The sequence below is a fragment of the Benincasa hispida genome, chromosome 4 (assembly GCF_009727055.1).
Source record: "Benincasa hispida cultivar B227 chromosome 4, ASM972705v1, whole genome shotgun sequence".
Classification (NCBI taxonomy): Eukaryota; Viridiplantae; Streptophyta; class Magnoliopsida; order Cucurbitales; family Cucurbitaceae; genus Benincasa; species Benincasa hispida.
This window is the reverse complement of record NC_052352.1, coordinates 13,700,276-13,717,471: the sequence shown is the minus strand read 5'-3', so window position 1 is coordinate 13,717,471 and position 17,196 is coordinate 13,700,276. Positions and strand designations below refer to the sequence as shown.

The window sequence follows — 17,196 nt, the reverse complement described above, 5'->3', positions numbered from 1 at the left end:
CTACCAAGGGGACCTTATGAACCTGTAGCTTAAAGCTCCAATGGTACGTGAATAACTGACTAAACTCTTTAATCACCAGATACACCATCTGTTAATTGTTGGACACTCCACTAAAGATCAACAGCTGCACTCTTCTCACTACAGATATATTTCTGTGTCCACGGATATAACCAACCAACAGTACGATAACCCTTCACAAATCGCTCGTAAATACAATTGGATCAATTTATTGTTTTGCCCCTATAGTTACGTCTAACTCCTTAAGTACCACTGATTCCTCTAATGAACAATACATCATAGTCCCACTATGAGTGAACACCTCTCGGGCCATGAGAAGGTGTGTGGTGCCACATCGTTTATGCCTCGGAATCAACCCTTAAGGGAGCAATCTATCTACTTACCCCTGCTTCGAGGAAGGAGTAAATTCTATCTTGTGTAGCTGAGTTCCCAGCTCCCTAATAAGACGAATCCCCAAAGTGGTAGGTTTGAGTCGACAATCTGGCCACTCGCACCCATGCAAATCAAAGGATCGTCCTCATAGGCAGGAGTTCCCAACTCACTCGAGATTAAGGTCATGTTACCTATGGTCATCCTAGCGAAATGAAAGTCTCTGTCATGAACGACGTTATATAACGAGACTAAACACTTCGTGGTCCAATCTTACACAAACTCTTTTGTATAGGATACCCCCACTCGCATGTCTTATAATAATAAAGTGCCCAAATGCTTCGTATCCTAAAGAGAGGTGTTTTATTCCCATTACTTCATGTATCTAATGTTAAAGTATCCTGAGTGTCTAAATATTGGGTACACACATAATGGTGAAAATTAAAGAAGTGGATTTCATATATTTTTGTTATTTCTATGATCCATATTTTCATAAATTCTATAATTTTGGTTACTTTAGTTTATTCATTATTTTAATATTATAATTTTTCAATACTCATGTTCCCGTTGTATCTAGTTTTATCCATCAATTTTACAACAACAACAACATTATTAAAAAATTGCAAATATAACGAAATCTATCTGTGATAAACGCTATCAACGATAGAATCAATCGTCAATAAACTCTTATTAACGATATGGATCATTGATAGACTTTGAAAGTTGAATATAAATTTTGCTATATTTATAATTTTTGTTGACATTATGCCATATATATATATATAAATAGAGACCAATTGCTATATTTGCAAGACTCGCATTTATTAGAAACAAACGAATGGAATTCTTATCGACTATACAAGAAGACAAGAAACAGACGCAAGTTATGAAGCGGGAAGTCCAGCTGGAGATATCCATCGTAATCCAAAACCATCCTTTTGAATTTCATCATCCTCTCTGGACCGTCCGATCAAACCACTGAATTCAACTAAAAAAACCCATCAAATCCAAAGGGCCCACATCACACCGTCAACAGCAATCTTGCCCGTCTGATTATGATCCAACGAACGCAGAAGCTTCGTCGTTGAAATCAAAGCTGCAACGTATTAGATTCCCGCTCCCGCCACAACACAATCACCCGCATTCCCAATACGTGTCATTTTCTCCTTCAATTTCTCTTCTATTTTAGACAAATTCACCGTTACACTTGAGTTTCGCCCTCTTTGATTTATCTTTTTTTAATTTTTAATTTTTAATTCTTAATTATCTCTGTGTTAAATTTGTTTCTTCTCGTGGTAATTCTATTTTATTTTTTCGCACTTTCCTGCTCTCTCTCTCTCTCTCCCTTGCGCTCTGAACTCGATCGTCAGGTTCCTCACCCTCCCTTCTCTCTCTTGGAGTCGAATTTCCTCTTGAGAAAGATAATCGTTCTTCTCAATTTCCGTGTAAATTTCCTATCTGGAGGAAAAAAAAAGCTTCATCTTCGAGGATTCGATTCCAAGAGATCCATTGTTTTGTTTCTTGATTACTCCATTTTGCTTCATAGGGTTTCGTTGTTCATCGCTGTAGAAATCATTTTGCTTCTTAGGTTTTCCTTTCCCCACTCTATTCGTCGACGTTTCTGCTTAAGTTTTGTTTTTTGTTTTTTGTTTTTTGTTTTCTTGGTATTTGTGGGTTTATTTGACTCTGCAGAGTTCGGATTATGTTTTTGTAGGTGAATATAGAAAAATCGAGAACGGTATATAGCAGGATTAGTTTGATTTGATTTAAAGGAAAAAAAATAGCTGTTGTTTCTTATGATGTAGATAATTTTGATGCGATTGACGAGATGATCGTTTTTTGTGTTTCCCCTTTTTGTCAAGCTAAGAAAGTTTTTCCTTTTATTTTTTGGAAGAAGCTCTGAAATTCTGGTGCGTTGTTTTAGTTTGCGATCCAAAATTGAGGGTTTCTTGTAATTACTCCTCTTCATTTTTCTTTTTCTTCTATTTCTATTTCGTTTATCACGTCTTTCACCTTTTTTCATAGTTTTTTTTGGGAGACTATTGGGAATTTAGGGTTATAGTTTAGGTTGGGGTTGGTAGGATCCTCGATGACTCTTAATTTTTCTTGTCGTCCTTTCTTCCCTTTGCACTTTTCCGAGGACAATTTAGTTTCTCCAATGAGGATTGCCAATGGTTATATTGTCGAGGGAATTCCTGAGAATAATGCCGAAGGCTGTGGAAACCCATGGCATCTTGGCCGGGAGGTGGGTGCTTGTTTTGATCATGGAAAGGATATATGTTCAGATAGCTCACAGGATCCTGTCTCTAAGGACATCCTTGATATTCTGCCTGCGGATCCATTTGGCATGGATATAAGTTCCACCTTTACAGCAATTACAGGATGGCTTGAGGACATGGAAGTGGACTATGCTGAGTGTGTCAGGGACAGGGGTGGTGCTAGCGAAACGAATATCGAGTTATTTGCAGGTCTGAATTTTATTTGGAACAACACTTTGAAGTTCCAGAAGTTCCCTGAGATTAAAAGTATTGATCAGAAACCTTATCCAATGTATAGCTGTGATGGGTGTCCGGATGGGAAGGTAACTGGCGATGTGTCCTGCTGTTGTGATTTTGGATCCATTTGTAGTATGGATGAAGCATTTTTGGCTAATGACGATCCTCCTAGCTGTGGTGAGCAGCAGGATATAGAATGTCAGGAGCAGAATTGCACCTATTCGGAGATAGATGGAGGATCCCCTCATGCAGCCTTAAGCTTTGCACTTTGTTATTTGGGTGTTCAGGATCTACTCTCTGTTGGGAGGGTTTGCAGATCTCTTCATTCAGTGGTAGAGGGCGACCCCCTTTTATGGAGGAACATTCGCATTGATCAACCATTGAATGAGAAGATTACTGATGACATTCTATTGCAATTAACTAATAGGGCTCGAGGTAACCTGCAAAGCTTGAGTCTTGTGGAATGCCCAAGAATTACAGACGAGGGTCTGAAGCATGTGCTTGAAAGCAATCCTAGGCTTACAAAAGTAAGTGTAACTTATTCCAGCTTTTGCCCTTTCATAATCAGCTGATAGTGTCCTGTTTGGTTTCTTATTTCTATATTTGTTTGGTCCATTTACATTGGGTTCAACAGTTTTTCTCCTAGGCACTAGAATATGTTTCCTTGTTTAGTTCCCTGGTGCTTTTGAAGAGATGTAGATAAGCTTGATATTATTATTCATACTACGCCTACAGAGCTTTGTGCATACTTTTTGCTTTCTGTTATCTAGCCTTCGTTTGTAAATTTGAACATTGTCTGAGTTTTGTAATGACATTTTCTACAAACACCGATTTTTATTGATATGTTGAACAGTTATACAAATATTGGGATAGTTTCATTACTGTTTGAATTGGAAGTACTAATGCTACGTTACTGTAGTTAGGATGTCTTATGCTAATAGCCACAAAGTAGCTCATGTCTAAGAAGCACAGACGTATACATAGCAACTTACCATTTTAAAAAAAACTTAGAATATGGATAGTATTGGGACATGTTTGACAGGATGTTTCTTTGACGTGCGTTTGACCCTAATACTTGTGTCAAGCAGGGACACTATTTTGTGCGAAGTGTGAATATGCAATTTCTTTTCTAAAATTACATCATACTTATTATTTATGTACTTGATTTTACTAAATATTTGTCCTTTGCATGTTTATGCAGTTGTCCGTTCCTGGATGTACTAGACTCAGTATTGAAGGTGTTGTTAGCAGCTTGAGGGCTTTCAAGTTGACGAGTACTCAAGGAGTGAAACATCTACGAATTGGTGGATTATATGGGGTGACACAAGAACATTTTGAAGAGTTGAAGTTATTACTGGGAAGTGACTGCAACCTTACGCAGCAAAATTCTTATAAGCCACATATTTATCACAGGGGAAACTTTTATGTGTCTTGTGATGATGAACGTGCTATTGATATTGAAAAATGTCCAAGGTGCCAAAACCTGAGGCTTGTCTATGATTGCCCAGTGGATGGTTGTCAGGGAAAAGAACATGCAACTCAAGCATGTAAAGGATGCACCCTTTGTATACCGCGATGTATCCAATGTGGTCGATGCATTAATGAGAGTGAGTATGTGGAAACATTTTGCTTGGAATTGCTCTGCTCAGATTGCTGGAAGCCATTACTGAAATGTCAAGAGAAACAGGATTGGAGGACGTTGACCGACTTCTAATTAATTCTTGGCATGGACGTGAGTTGCTCAATTGGCTTCATTGAAAAAAAGAAAAAGAAAAAAAAAAAGAAAAAAAAAAAGAAAAAAAGGAAAGAAAAAACTAGAATCATTCATGTGGTTCCTGTTATTTTAATCTTAAGCTCTAGAGTCAGCTTCCTTTAGGTTCTATGTATGGCAGCTGCTATTGTTAATCCTCCAGTGTCGAAGGGGGAAACTTTAAGAGAATAAGTAGTAAATGCAAATTAGTGATGTAGTGAATAAGAAGAATCTCTTGTGCTGCAGAAGGCTTCTTACCATCATTGTTTGATGTACATGTGTAGTCGATCAAGCTTGTAAGGTGATCTCTAGGATCTTGGTCGTACTGTTAATGAAATGGTGTGAGCATTGGAATGCTCAGCTCTATTAGTACCATTCTCACCTCGAGGCGAGAAGACTCAAGATTCTTGGAAAGCAAGATGAGGACGTCTTTTTCTAATAGTGTCTACTCTACCACGATGTGTTGTGCCCTGTGTAAGCTCAGCTGAGATTTATGAAAAAAGGGAACACAAGCTTGCTCGGTATCTATGTAATGTGGGAAGTTTGGCGTCTCTGTTATAGCCCTGGTATCTTCATGAAGAAAGCTGCCGTTGGCCTGCCTGTGAGGTTCTTTTCCGATGGGATTTCTTGTTGGCTACGTGCATTCTCAAGGTTTTGATCTCTGTTATAGCTCGAATGTATTGAGGGATCAGTTCCATATCCTGTGCGGCGTCATCAAAAGTTTGCTGTCTCTTAACATTTTTTTTTTTTTTTTTGCATTTTCGCTTCTTCATCCAGCAGTACTTTTGCTACTACCTATGATCGTGTACTTCCTCTGGTTGGACTTGTCCTAACGTCATTATCACCATGAAACTTGCTCGGTCTTGTTTCTTATTGGTTATGAATATGATTTATGAGGGGAATTGTGTTTACAATAATGTCTGAGGTTATTAAATCTGTCTAACATGTTCTTGCATATTATACACTAGCTTATGACTACGGACACTCGATTTGGTTAGCGTGTTAGGATTGGACACTCACTAGCACAATGGGATTGCGACACTTGTACCATTCCAAAGTGATCCATTCATTTCGTCTATCATGATACAGTCTAAGTACCCGGTGGAATCAACTATTGTCCGACGGATAGGATTTGACCATAGAAACTTGTTATAGGTTGAATCGTAGATCTCGTTCTCCTTAAGATGTTTTGTGGTTCTATCAAAGTGTGTAAGCAGTTCTATGAAATTGTCATGTCGTCTTCAGGATAAAATAATCCATAATAGATAATACTGCCTCGATCAGTGTAGCACCTTGATCGATTAGAAATTTACACCCTTCAAATTGATTTAATCGAAAAACGAGAGCAGAGAGAATATAGAGAATCGAGTTGTCTAAATGCCACAAGGCTTTTGCCTTTTATAGGCCTCAATGGCCAATGGAAGAGGATGCAAAGAACGTACGTGCAGGTGCGCACGAAATGCGCAGAATACTTGACCGACACCCTTTCTCGAGATACGTGAGCTGTTGAAGAATTAAATAAAAATAAGAAGTAAAATAATAATGTTTCTTTTTTTTTTTTTTTTTAATAATCACACATGCCTTGTCGGACAACAGTAGCGACGCAGTGGGATGTCCATCATACTCACATTTGTTTATCTTCTCACTTCTTCGCGAGATTCTCAACCAAAGATTTTTTTTCCTTTTCTTTTAAACTTGAATTTTTCACCAACAATCCATCACTTGAAAATTTAAAATATAAGAAAAGCATTTTCTATTGAGCAATATCAGTCTATACAACACTGTGCATAAGCAAAGGTGTCTTAAAGACTTTAACCTTTATGTAGTGTAGATGATTCAGAATATACTAGAGTACTCTGAACTCTCTCTCTAATAGCATCTCACACATAGCATCATTAGGGTGTAGTTCAAAAGTTCATGCTTTAAGGCTTAACACATGTATTTCGATCTAGTGAACATTGTAGAGAGTTTGTCAAGAACTCTGTAGGAAGCGGTCCCCCTTCCACATTCATATAGGTGAGTGTATCAGGAGTAGTCCTATAGTTAGTACCCCACTTGACATCAAGTATAGATCTCATTAAGAACTAAGTTCAACCTTTCTTACGCTTCAGAATATCGCTCAGATTCTAGGTCATAGAAAGAAAACTCCGTGTTCATTTTAGCATGATTCACTTCATATAACTTGTGATTAGTTATTACCTGTTGGTTCTGTTTCTTGGGATCTTTAGCCTACAGGTTGGGTTTTCCTCACAGTGATTCATCTATCTGTAGGCATGAATCCCATCCTTTCTGAGGTTTTGAAAACCTTCTCTCTGGTCTATCATCTCGTCAAAGGATCTACCAAGTTTTCATCAGTCCGTATATGATCCACTCTAACTGCACTAGTAGTGAGGGACTTTCTAATGGTATTGTGCTTACGACACATTTGTCGTCTCTTTCCATGGTAGTAATGGTTCTGAACTTTTGCAATTGCTGCAGTACTATTGCAATGGATCAATATGACTGGTACCAATCTTTTCCATAGGGGAATATCTGATAATAGACTTTTAAGCCAACATGCTTTTTCACTAGTTGCTAGTGCTATCATTTCTGACCCCACTGTTGATTGGGCTAAAATAGTCTATTTCTTGGACTTCTAAGAGACAACTGCACCTGCTATATTGAAAATATAACCACTTGTAGCCTTTGAATCATTCGAGAGGGAGTTCCAGTCAGCATTGTTGAACCCTTCCAAGACAACGAAAAACTTCTGATAATGTAATCCTAGGTTTTGGTTTTCTTTACCTCATAACCCTTTCTATAGCATTACGATGCACTTTACTAGGTCTGCTTGTAAATCTATAAAGTAATCCTACAGCGTAAGCTATATCAGGCCTAGTGTAGTCAGTAGCGTACTTGAGACTGTCTATAATGCTCGCACACTCAGTTTGATTAACACTATCACTAGTGTTCCTTGAACAACTTAATGTTGGATTGTATCAGCAAGCAACGGAAGCAACAAGGATCAATAAGCACTCTAATTCATTAATTTTGGCAGAAACTAAAGCATGCTATTGCAGTAATAAATGAGTTTCAAGTCATACCTTTGTAGGAATCTTGAAATCTCGATTTCCAAATGCAAATTTCTCTAAATCTTGTTATAGACCATCTCAAGATCATCCCCACTATTCTTTTGGAACTCTAGATTGAGTTGTGGGACTCAAAATAAGCTTGAATTAAGGGAACTTGAAGAATAACACACAGTAGCAACCCACTTGAAGAACTTCTTTTTCAACCCGAATTTTCAGCAAAATTTTATTGATTCCATTACCTCAAATTCACTTCAATCTTCTCAATATATTGCAAACAATCATGCAAAGAAGATGGCTGCATGAGATGCAGCTCATGCTTGGAGTAATTGAAGTCTAAAGATGGTGGGTTATGGGTGAGCAACTATGAAGATGTAATGGAAAGTACCATTTTTCTATTTCGTGTATTTTTCAATTTTCAAATTCCAAATTTGATTTCAAAAATAAAAAATTATTAATTTTACAAATTAAATTCATAAATTAATTTACTTAATAAAATTAATAAATAATTATCTAAACAATTTAAATAATTCCAATTAATTTAATATCAAATATTAAATTAATTTTACACAAATCCATATTCATATATTTAAATATTAATTCTCCAATTTCGTTGAATTCTTAAAAATAAATATGTAATTATATCTCATATAATTACTAATTCATTTAATTCTAATTTGAACGTTTCAAATTAACTTAGTAGAGCTAATCTATTTATGAGTTAGTAGGGGACCTCGCGGACCTACATATCATGGGCTCCAACGATCCGAGATTAATTGGCTAAACTCAACTAACCCACATTCGTTAACTAATGAGTCCCTCCACTAAAACCCATAGTTAACTCCCCTCACTATAGATATATTATGTGTTGGATTGTATCACCACGCAGCGGAAGTGACAAGGATCAATAAGCACTCTAATTCATTAATTTTGGCAGAAACTTAAGGATGTTATAGCAGAAATTAATGGGTTTCAAGTCATACCTTTGTAGAACTCTTGAAATCTCGATTTCCAGCTGCAAATCTCTACTAATCTCGTTGTATACCACCATAAGATCTTCCCCACTATTCTCTTGGTGCTCTAGATTGAGTTGTGGGACTCAAAATAAGTTGGAATCAAGGGAACTTGGAGAATAGCTCAGCAACAACCCACTTGAAGAACACCTTCTACAATCGAATTTTGCAAAATTCTTACGATTGCATTGCCTCAAATTCACTCCAATCTTCTCAATATATTGCATACCATCATGCAAGGAAGATAGCTGCATGAGATGTTGTTCATGCTTGGTGTAATTGAAGCTTAAAGATGGTGGGTTATGGGTGAGCTACTTAAAGATGATAATGGAAAAACTATTTTTCCATTGTTTGTGTTTTTCCAATTTTCAATTTTCAAATTCGATTTTTTAGAAAAACAATTTGATTTCAAAAATAAAAAATTATTAATTTTATAGATAAATTTCATAAATTAATTTTCTAATAAAATTAATAAATAATTATTTAAACAATTTAAATAATTATAATTAATTTAATACCAAATATTAAATTTATTTTACACAAAATCCATCTTTCATATATTTAAATATTAATTCTCCAATTCCATTTAATTCTCAAAATTAAAATGTGTAATTATATCTCATATAATTACTAATTTCTTTAATTCTAATTTGAACGTTTCAAATTAACTTATCACGCTACTCTAGAGTTAATCCATTTATGAGCTAGTAGGGGGACTTCGTGGCCTACAGATCATGGGCTCCAACGATCTGAGATTAACCGACTAAACTCATTAGATCGAACTAACCCCCATTCGTTAACTAATGTGTCACTCCACTAAAGCCCATAGTTGAACTCCTCTCACGGTAGATATATTGTATCCACTCGATATAACCATGACTAGTAAGTTAACCCTTCACAGGTTGTTCATAATAACGGTTGGGTCAAATCTCTATTTTACTTCCGAAATTACCTATTGTTCCTTAAGTCCAACTGATTCTCTAATGAACAATTGTTTTGTGATTCAATCAACAAAACCGAGTCCCTCTCGGGCCAGTGAAAAGGTAGGGCTCCTTGTTCAAAACCTAGAATCAACAATTAAGGAAACAACCTCGCTACTATCCCTAATAGCGGGCAATAATGAATTCCATCTTGCACTATATGTCCCTAGCTATCTATCAGGTCTTACTCCTGAAATATGAGGTTATTAAGCCGACGCTGTTGAGCCAACCCTCACCTTTGAAAATCTAATAATAATCCCGAATAAACAAAAGTTCATAGTTAGCTCTGGATTAAGGTCAAGTTACCTAGGTCATCGCTTTGAAATAGTCAGTCTTAAGCAGTAAACAACATTATAAAGTAAGAGTGACTAACTTCGTGGTCCGATCTTGTACAAACCCTTTTGCACAGGGACAACCCCACTCCTCATGTCATAACATGTACGAATTAGGATCACTTCGTTTGTAGCACTTTACTACTCTTTGTAACAACTACGGAGGAGGCCGCATCCAATAGTGTTACTAGAATACGGCACCCAACCTTATTCATATACTATAGATTATTTTGACTATTTACTTGAACCTGATCCACTTTTATGTCTTCACATAAAGTTAAGTACTCATATAATAGTCAAAGAACTTTTAGATTTATTGGATTTCTAATAAGTAAAACATCTATTCAATAACAACTTATTGAATTTTCAGAATAAGTTCTATTGTTTACAAACCACGCGTTTTAGGACATAAAACCCAACAAACTCTTACTTGGACTAAAACTCCAGTGATAACTAATATCCAATATCTAAGACTGAGTTTCTGAGTTTTATAGAGAAATACAATAAACTAGGGCATCTCATACCTATGGTTTACCATTCGGTATCCCATACTCGATATTTCCACTTGCCCTAGGTTATTAACTTGGTATTCCTAGTCTTACTAGGTGATTCTCAAACACTTTAGCCGAGAGAATCATTGTAAACATGTCAGCATACAATAGGCTTTTAATTAAACTATATGAAGAATGCATCTTATTCTCAATAATGACCAGGAAGTCATATTTTCCTCCCACTACATTGAGGTACTCTTAACTCTTTAAGTAAGACGCGTCTGACCTGTCTCAACAACTCTTGTTAACAGTCAGATCTAAAAATCTTTAAACTTTCTATACTTTGATCAAGCCGTTTTTAAATATCTGTATATTTGCAAATGGTTTTTAACAATTTGGTTCTTAATAGAAGTTGACATGAGATAAAACAAACTAATTTTTCTGAAAATGAACATTTCATTCACAACAAAAATATATACATTTTATTCTATACAAGATCACAAAAGCAAGTAAGATCAAATAGCAACTTCTCCCACTGGTCAAGCTAAGCAAGCGGTCCCCAGGAACTAATTTTCCTGTTTAGCTTTCTCTGCTCTCTTCTCGGCGAGATACTAAGGGCGATTTCTCTTCTAGTGCCCTTCTTCGTTGCAGTGGAAACACTTCTCTTTATCTGCAACGTTCTTTTTGCGTTTCTTTCCAACAAGTTTCTTCTTTTCTTTCCCTTTGCCCTTCTTCACAGGAATACTCTTACTCTTCGAAGAGGAGGCAACATCAGGCTTGGAGGACGTTCCTCTCTTCTCAGCAGTAGTAACATTTACTTCTGATTCTACCTTTAGTTCTCAACATTGTCTGGTAAGCCTGCAGCTCATTCAGCAGAGTAGTGAAGCTGTATTCAATTTTATTCATCAATGAATTCGTACAGAATTGCAGAAAACTCTTCGGAAGAGATTTTAAAATAAAACTAAATTGTCTTCTCTCGTCAAAACTTGCGCCATTTACTTCTGCCACATTGAAGTGGACCATCATGTCGAGGACATGTTCACAAACAGAGGTCCCTTCTTTTATGCAGCTGTTGTAAACATATTTTATGGCATCACGCCTCAGGGTGAAGGACGGTTGTCCAAACATCCCTCGTAGCGATTCCATAATCTCTTTGGCAGTACCCATATCCTCATGTTTCTTCGCCAAAGCATCATATATGCTGGCGAGGATATAAGCACGGGCTTTATCATTTGCCTGATCCATCTATCATACGCATCCTGAACAGTTCGGGTTGTATTAGAGCTAGGAACGGGAGGAGAATCCTCTTTTAAGATAAACCGCAAATCGTCTATCACAAGTATAGTGTTCAACTTTGATTTCCAGGTCACATAATTACCCCGATCAATTTATTCGATGCCAACAATTGTATTATCGAACTCGTCATTATGAAATTATAAACAAATTCTATAAGTGAATTACTTTTAAATCGAATCAAGTTTTAGCGTATTAATAATATACCCAAGATTATTGTTTTGCAACGTACAATAAGAAGATATTCTTGACTAAATACTATCTCCAGAATACCTCATATTCCGATAGTCATTTAGATACTACTTTTGGTCAGAAATTATTAACACTTAATAATTCTGTAAGTGTAACCCTTCGTTTTCAGACGTCAGAAGTCGGCCTCAACTATGCTACCGAAGTGGAGAGTCAAGGTTGGGAATGGACCTAAGAAATCCTATCCATTTCTGGAGCTTGAGTTGTTTTGAATCCTATGTTACAACCCTCCGAGGGGATAGCCGTCGTTAAACGACTAGCAAAGGGCCGCTTAAAGCTAACCAGCAGGTGCAACATAGGAATCTCACGGTCCAAACTAACAGAAGAGACAGCAGGATATGTTGACACATTTCCTTCACACACTTACTATGAACTACTTCCCTCGTTTACCTTGTTATTGACTCATACATCCGCTTTCCGTATAGAGGTCACTACCAGGGTGACACGAAGCGTCATATGAATCTCACGGTGTAAACTATGTGGAGACCTGACAGTTGAAATCGTATACTTGATTTATGTTCGAATAACTTCCCCGTTTTCACTGAAATCTAGATTTAAGTTAAAAAATACTTTCCGTATAGAGGTCACTCCCAGGGTGACACGGAGTATCGTTTAAATCTAGACTATGAACTCTTAGGGACGTGAGAGCTAAAAATAATGTATCATATATGTTATTAATCTCCCACTGAAGTTTTCTAATAACTTTATCATATAAAAGTTATTGAACTACCACTGAAGTGTTCTATTAAAATGGTAAATTTATACTTAGGTTATTTTCTGGCTAATAAAAAAATAACCCTAAGTCTGTGGTTTATCCAAGTATAGCACTTATAAATGGATTTAAACCTACGATGTCTAGGTGATAAACCATTTTATTACTTCACATCGCTCATGTATGCTCATAAAACCGGTTACCAACGTTCAATAATTCAGCCATAATCCCCAGGTTGGAGGTGTTCCGTAGACCGTCAAAAATACCCCCAGCCTTCAACAGTATTATATACTAGTTGAGATTGTAACCCTAGTTTTACAAGTTTGACAACCTATTTTAACTATTAAAACGAGTGGTTAACCTACGTGAGCATACAACTGTTCTTCGTTATGGATTTTAAACATCTAACCCAATTTTATAACAACTTACAAAATTTTAGACATGCTAAACATCCATAACATATATAAAGGCATTCAATATTTAATATAACAATTATATTAAATACAAGAAACCCTTACATTCGTACTATATATTATAACAAATTATAACATACTTTCAATGCATGTTCCATTGCTTCTTACGGTGAGATTTTAAATCTAAATGGCATACTATATGCACATATAAAATTTATTTAACTATAACATACATTAAATGTATAAATAATTAAATATAGACTGATATGGTTTTAGTTTTGGCAAAAACAAGCAAGTAAAAGCCTAATTATTACAAAACTACTTCTGAATCGCTTCCGGACCACTTGAGCCGCTCAAAACCGAACCCAAACTGCTTGAACCGGACCTGAATCGTATGAACCGGACCAGCCAAAAACCATTTGAGGTTGAACCAGATTGGACCTCAAGAGAACCGGTCGAACCGGCTGTTCTCACTCCATGCTCAAAATCTCGTTAAGGCTCATCGTTTAACAATGACGACTATCGTCTTGTGTTTTCCTGATCGTTTAGTGTTTTCCTGATCGTGTAGCAGCTAACGCTTAGCGCCATCGTCTAGTGTCGGAGAATGCTACACGATCGCTTAATGTCTAACACTATCGTGCAGCTCCATCGTCTAACGCCAGACAAATACTATACGATCGTTGAGCATCATCACATAGCGCCTCTTATTGATCATTTAATGCGTGCATAGCTACACGATCATGTAGCGCTATTTGATGGTAGGAAATTAGAAGTCAATTTTACTCAACAACCAAAATCCCGTGGACGCGGTATGCGATGCATGTTCCTAAGATATGCATTGATAGTCATGTGTCGATGGTCATGCATTGACTGATAATGCGTTAATGAATGTTATGCGATGACCATGCGTCCTGCAACAAGTTTCTTATGCTCACGCCAAGTCTAATGCGAATGCAAGTTTCTCGGGTAATCCAGGTTGAACACAGGGACTTGTAGCTATATGTATGCGGTGATGTGCATGCGGCGGTTTAAATAAAAGAATGGAAGGGATGTTGCTAAGTTAATCCTACTCTTACTCCTATCTAACAGACAACGCAATAAGAATATGCATGAAAGGTAGAGATGCAACAAACCTTGACATGAAATAAATGTGTGGGAAAATAGATAAAATGCGGAGATGATTTCATTGTGACCTTTAAGAGTGACCGCAAGGACAACCCTAGTCAACGCAAACCATGCAATCATGCTACACACACATGAACCTAACTCTAGGACGTATGCGGTGTATCTGTGATATTGCCGAGAAGCCTATGCCTGCCTAGACCTCCATAACCAGCTCACTAGCTCTCGCTGCATGAGCGTGGCTGCCGCATAACCCCTTGTCCTACTTCTTGGACGCATGCAAATCTAATCTATAGGGTGCATATGCTGTGTGAAGCAAACAGAGCTTATCTCTAAGATCCCCATTCTTGCCTATGCGTTCCAATCCGCTCTCTCGAGTCTTAGATTTGGGTTTTAGACTACTCTCTCAAGTATGCCTAAATGATGAATGATGCGCTCATAGAACAAGGTAATCGCATGAACTTGGCTAAGATTACTCCTATCTCTAGTGAACAATGCATACATTGCTAAATGCGATCAACCACTTACCCTCTCGGGCAGTTGGTTGTTGTTGACTTTACTCATAGACAAGCAATGCTATAGACAGGCGTTGCCGCAACTTCACACTAAGCAAATAAGGTTACTCACACACTCACGCAACGCACACCCTCTCGGTGGGTTGCTATATGCTTCATATCTCTAATCCACATGATTAAGTATGCAATAACCAAGTTAATCTCACTGAGTGTTGCAATGAAAGTAAAGATGTTAAGCAAAGAAGATGGAGATGGAGTCGAAGGAACAGAGAAATGCATTGAAAACAAATTGTATTAATTCCTTAATTCCCAAATGTCATACAATACAATATGAGAAAAGAAAGGAAAAGGAAATGACCGGCTGAAAGCAAAGATTTGCTCCCAGTGGATGTGCGTTAAGGCTACTTGTGGTGCTATGGATGGGTGGAGGTACTGACTCTCTTGAGATCTAGCTCTGGTCATCACTCGGAATGGATAAGGAGGTGAAAACTCTCAGGCATCTTCTCACGTGTTTGTCTGGATCGCAAGGATCCGCCCTAGGCAAACCTTAGGTGAAAACCTTGGATAACTTGAATTTCTGCTCATCGACTTCTATTTATAGAGCTTGGGTCACCGACAACATTAATTGGACTGCTTTGGAGTCTGTCGTTTGATGCGTTAGTCCTTTCTTAACATCTGCGCACTAACAACATGGTAGGTGAAATGTCAGCTTTAACTTTGGATTTTCTCGAGGTAGATGTGTTGATGTGTTCATTTCCACCTACCTTGCATTGATCCCATTAGAATGTGTTGTTGCGTAGCCGCCAATCATTCAATAGCCGCATAAACTTGATACCACAACTCTACATGATGACCGCAATCGCTTGACGAGTGCAACTCCCATGCGATGGACGCATACAGCTGATTACCGCAACATCCATGCGTTGATCGATGCGTTTGCCTTTGCGATGGAGTGTTTTTCCACATGCGGTCGTCTATACGGTGGTCCGATTTCTGTTGTTGCATTCATTTCCTGCATTAGCTACAAAAATATAGAACATTGAACGCATAGTTAACGCAAAATAACGGGTTGGCTGAGATTCGACATTCTGATCGATGCAAGCTCATTTTTCTCATGAATTTCTATCATGATTGCTGCATATTCTGCCTAACGACCTTCATAATTCTAAGTAAAAGGCCTGCATGTCATCACTATTGCATAGCGTTTCAACGCATCGCTTAGCTACCGCACAAAAGTAAATGATCGTGTAGTGCTATCGCATAGCTCTTCAACGCATCACAGGTACACGATCATCTAGCGCACATACTTCAATGCTCAACGCCTGAAGCTACATGATCGTCTAGCTTTTCTTCCTATCGTCTAACGCCCGAAGCTAAACGATCGTCTAGCACCGAACCTTAACGACGATATGAATAGAGGCTAAAACTGGAATCTGCAACTCGGCCTCTTCACTTGTTTCTTCAATTACAACTTAATTTCAATTCTAATGACTCCAAATAAATTATAGACTCTTGAGAAAACATATAAGCTCATCAAACAAGAGCCAATTATAAATTTGATCGAGGAAATCAAAGAGAAATTAAAAACTAAAACTCAAAAAACCATATCAGTACAACAGTTTCATATAACTCATATAAAACCCCACCACACCAAAATTAAACCGAATTGAATGCTCAAAATGATGCTTTGATACCAGTTGTTGGATTCTGTCATCACGCAGCGGAAGCGACAAGGATCAGTAAGCACTCAAATTCATTAATTTTGACAGAAACTTAAGCATGCTATAGTAGAAATTAATGGGTTTCAAGTCATACATTTGTAGAACTCTTGAAATCTCGATTTCCAGATGAAAATCTCTCCAAATCTTGTAGACCACCACAAGATCTTCCCCACTATTCTCTTGTGTTCTAGATTGAGTTGTAGGACTCAAAATAAGCTGGAATCAAGGGAACTTGGAGAATAGCTCAGCAGCAACCCATTGAAGAACACCTTCTTCAACCGAATTTTTCAGCAAAAATTCTTACGATTGCATTACCTCAAATTCACTCCAATCTTCTCAATATATTGCAGACCATCCATACAAGGAAGATAGCTGCATGAGATGCAGCTCATACTTAGAGTAATTGAAGCTTAAAGATGGTGGGTTATGGGTGAGCTACTTGAAGATGATAATGGAAAAACCATTTTTCCATTATTTGTGTTTTTCCAATTTTCAAATTTCAAATTTGTTTTTTAGAAAAACAATTTGATTTCAAAAATAAAAAATTATTAATTTTATAAATTAATTTCATAAATTAATAAAAATAATAAATAATTATTTAAACAATTTAAATAATCAATTAATTTAATATAAAATATTAAATTAATTTTACACA

At 37.1% G+C, this 17,196-nt stretch overlaps 1 protein-coding gene across 1 annotated transcript; it reads left to right on the top strand.

Moving 5' to 3' along the window:
• Positions 1–1,680: 1,680 nt before the first annotated feature.
• LOC120075469 (F-box protein SKIP14) lies at positions 1,681–5,549 on the top strand. Its single transcript, XM_039028885.1, has 2 exons — positions 1,681–3,409; positions 4,084–5,549. Exons 1-2 carry the CDS (start codon positions 2,477–2,479, stop codon positions 4,594–4,596), a joined length of 1,446 nt encoding a protein of 481 aa, XP_038884813.1. The 5' UTR covers positions 1,681–2,476; the 3' UTR covers positions 4,597–5,549.
• Positions 5,550–17,196: the final 11,647 nt, after the last annotated feature.

Coding starts and splice junctions, on each gene's coding strand:
- LOC120075469 (XM_039028885.1), top strand. CDS start 2,477: ATGACTCTTAATTTTTCTTGTCGTCCTTTCTTCCCTTTGCACTTTTCC. Junction 3,410..4,083: donor GCAATCCTAGGCTTACAAAA/GTAAGTGTAACT, acceptor ATGTTTATGCAG/TTGTCCGTTCCTGGATGTAC.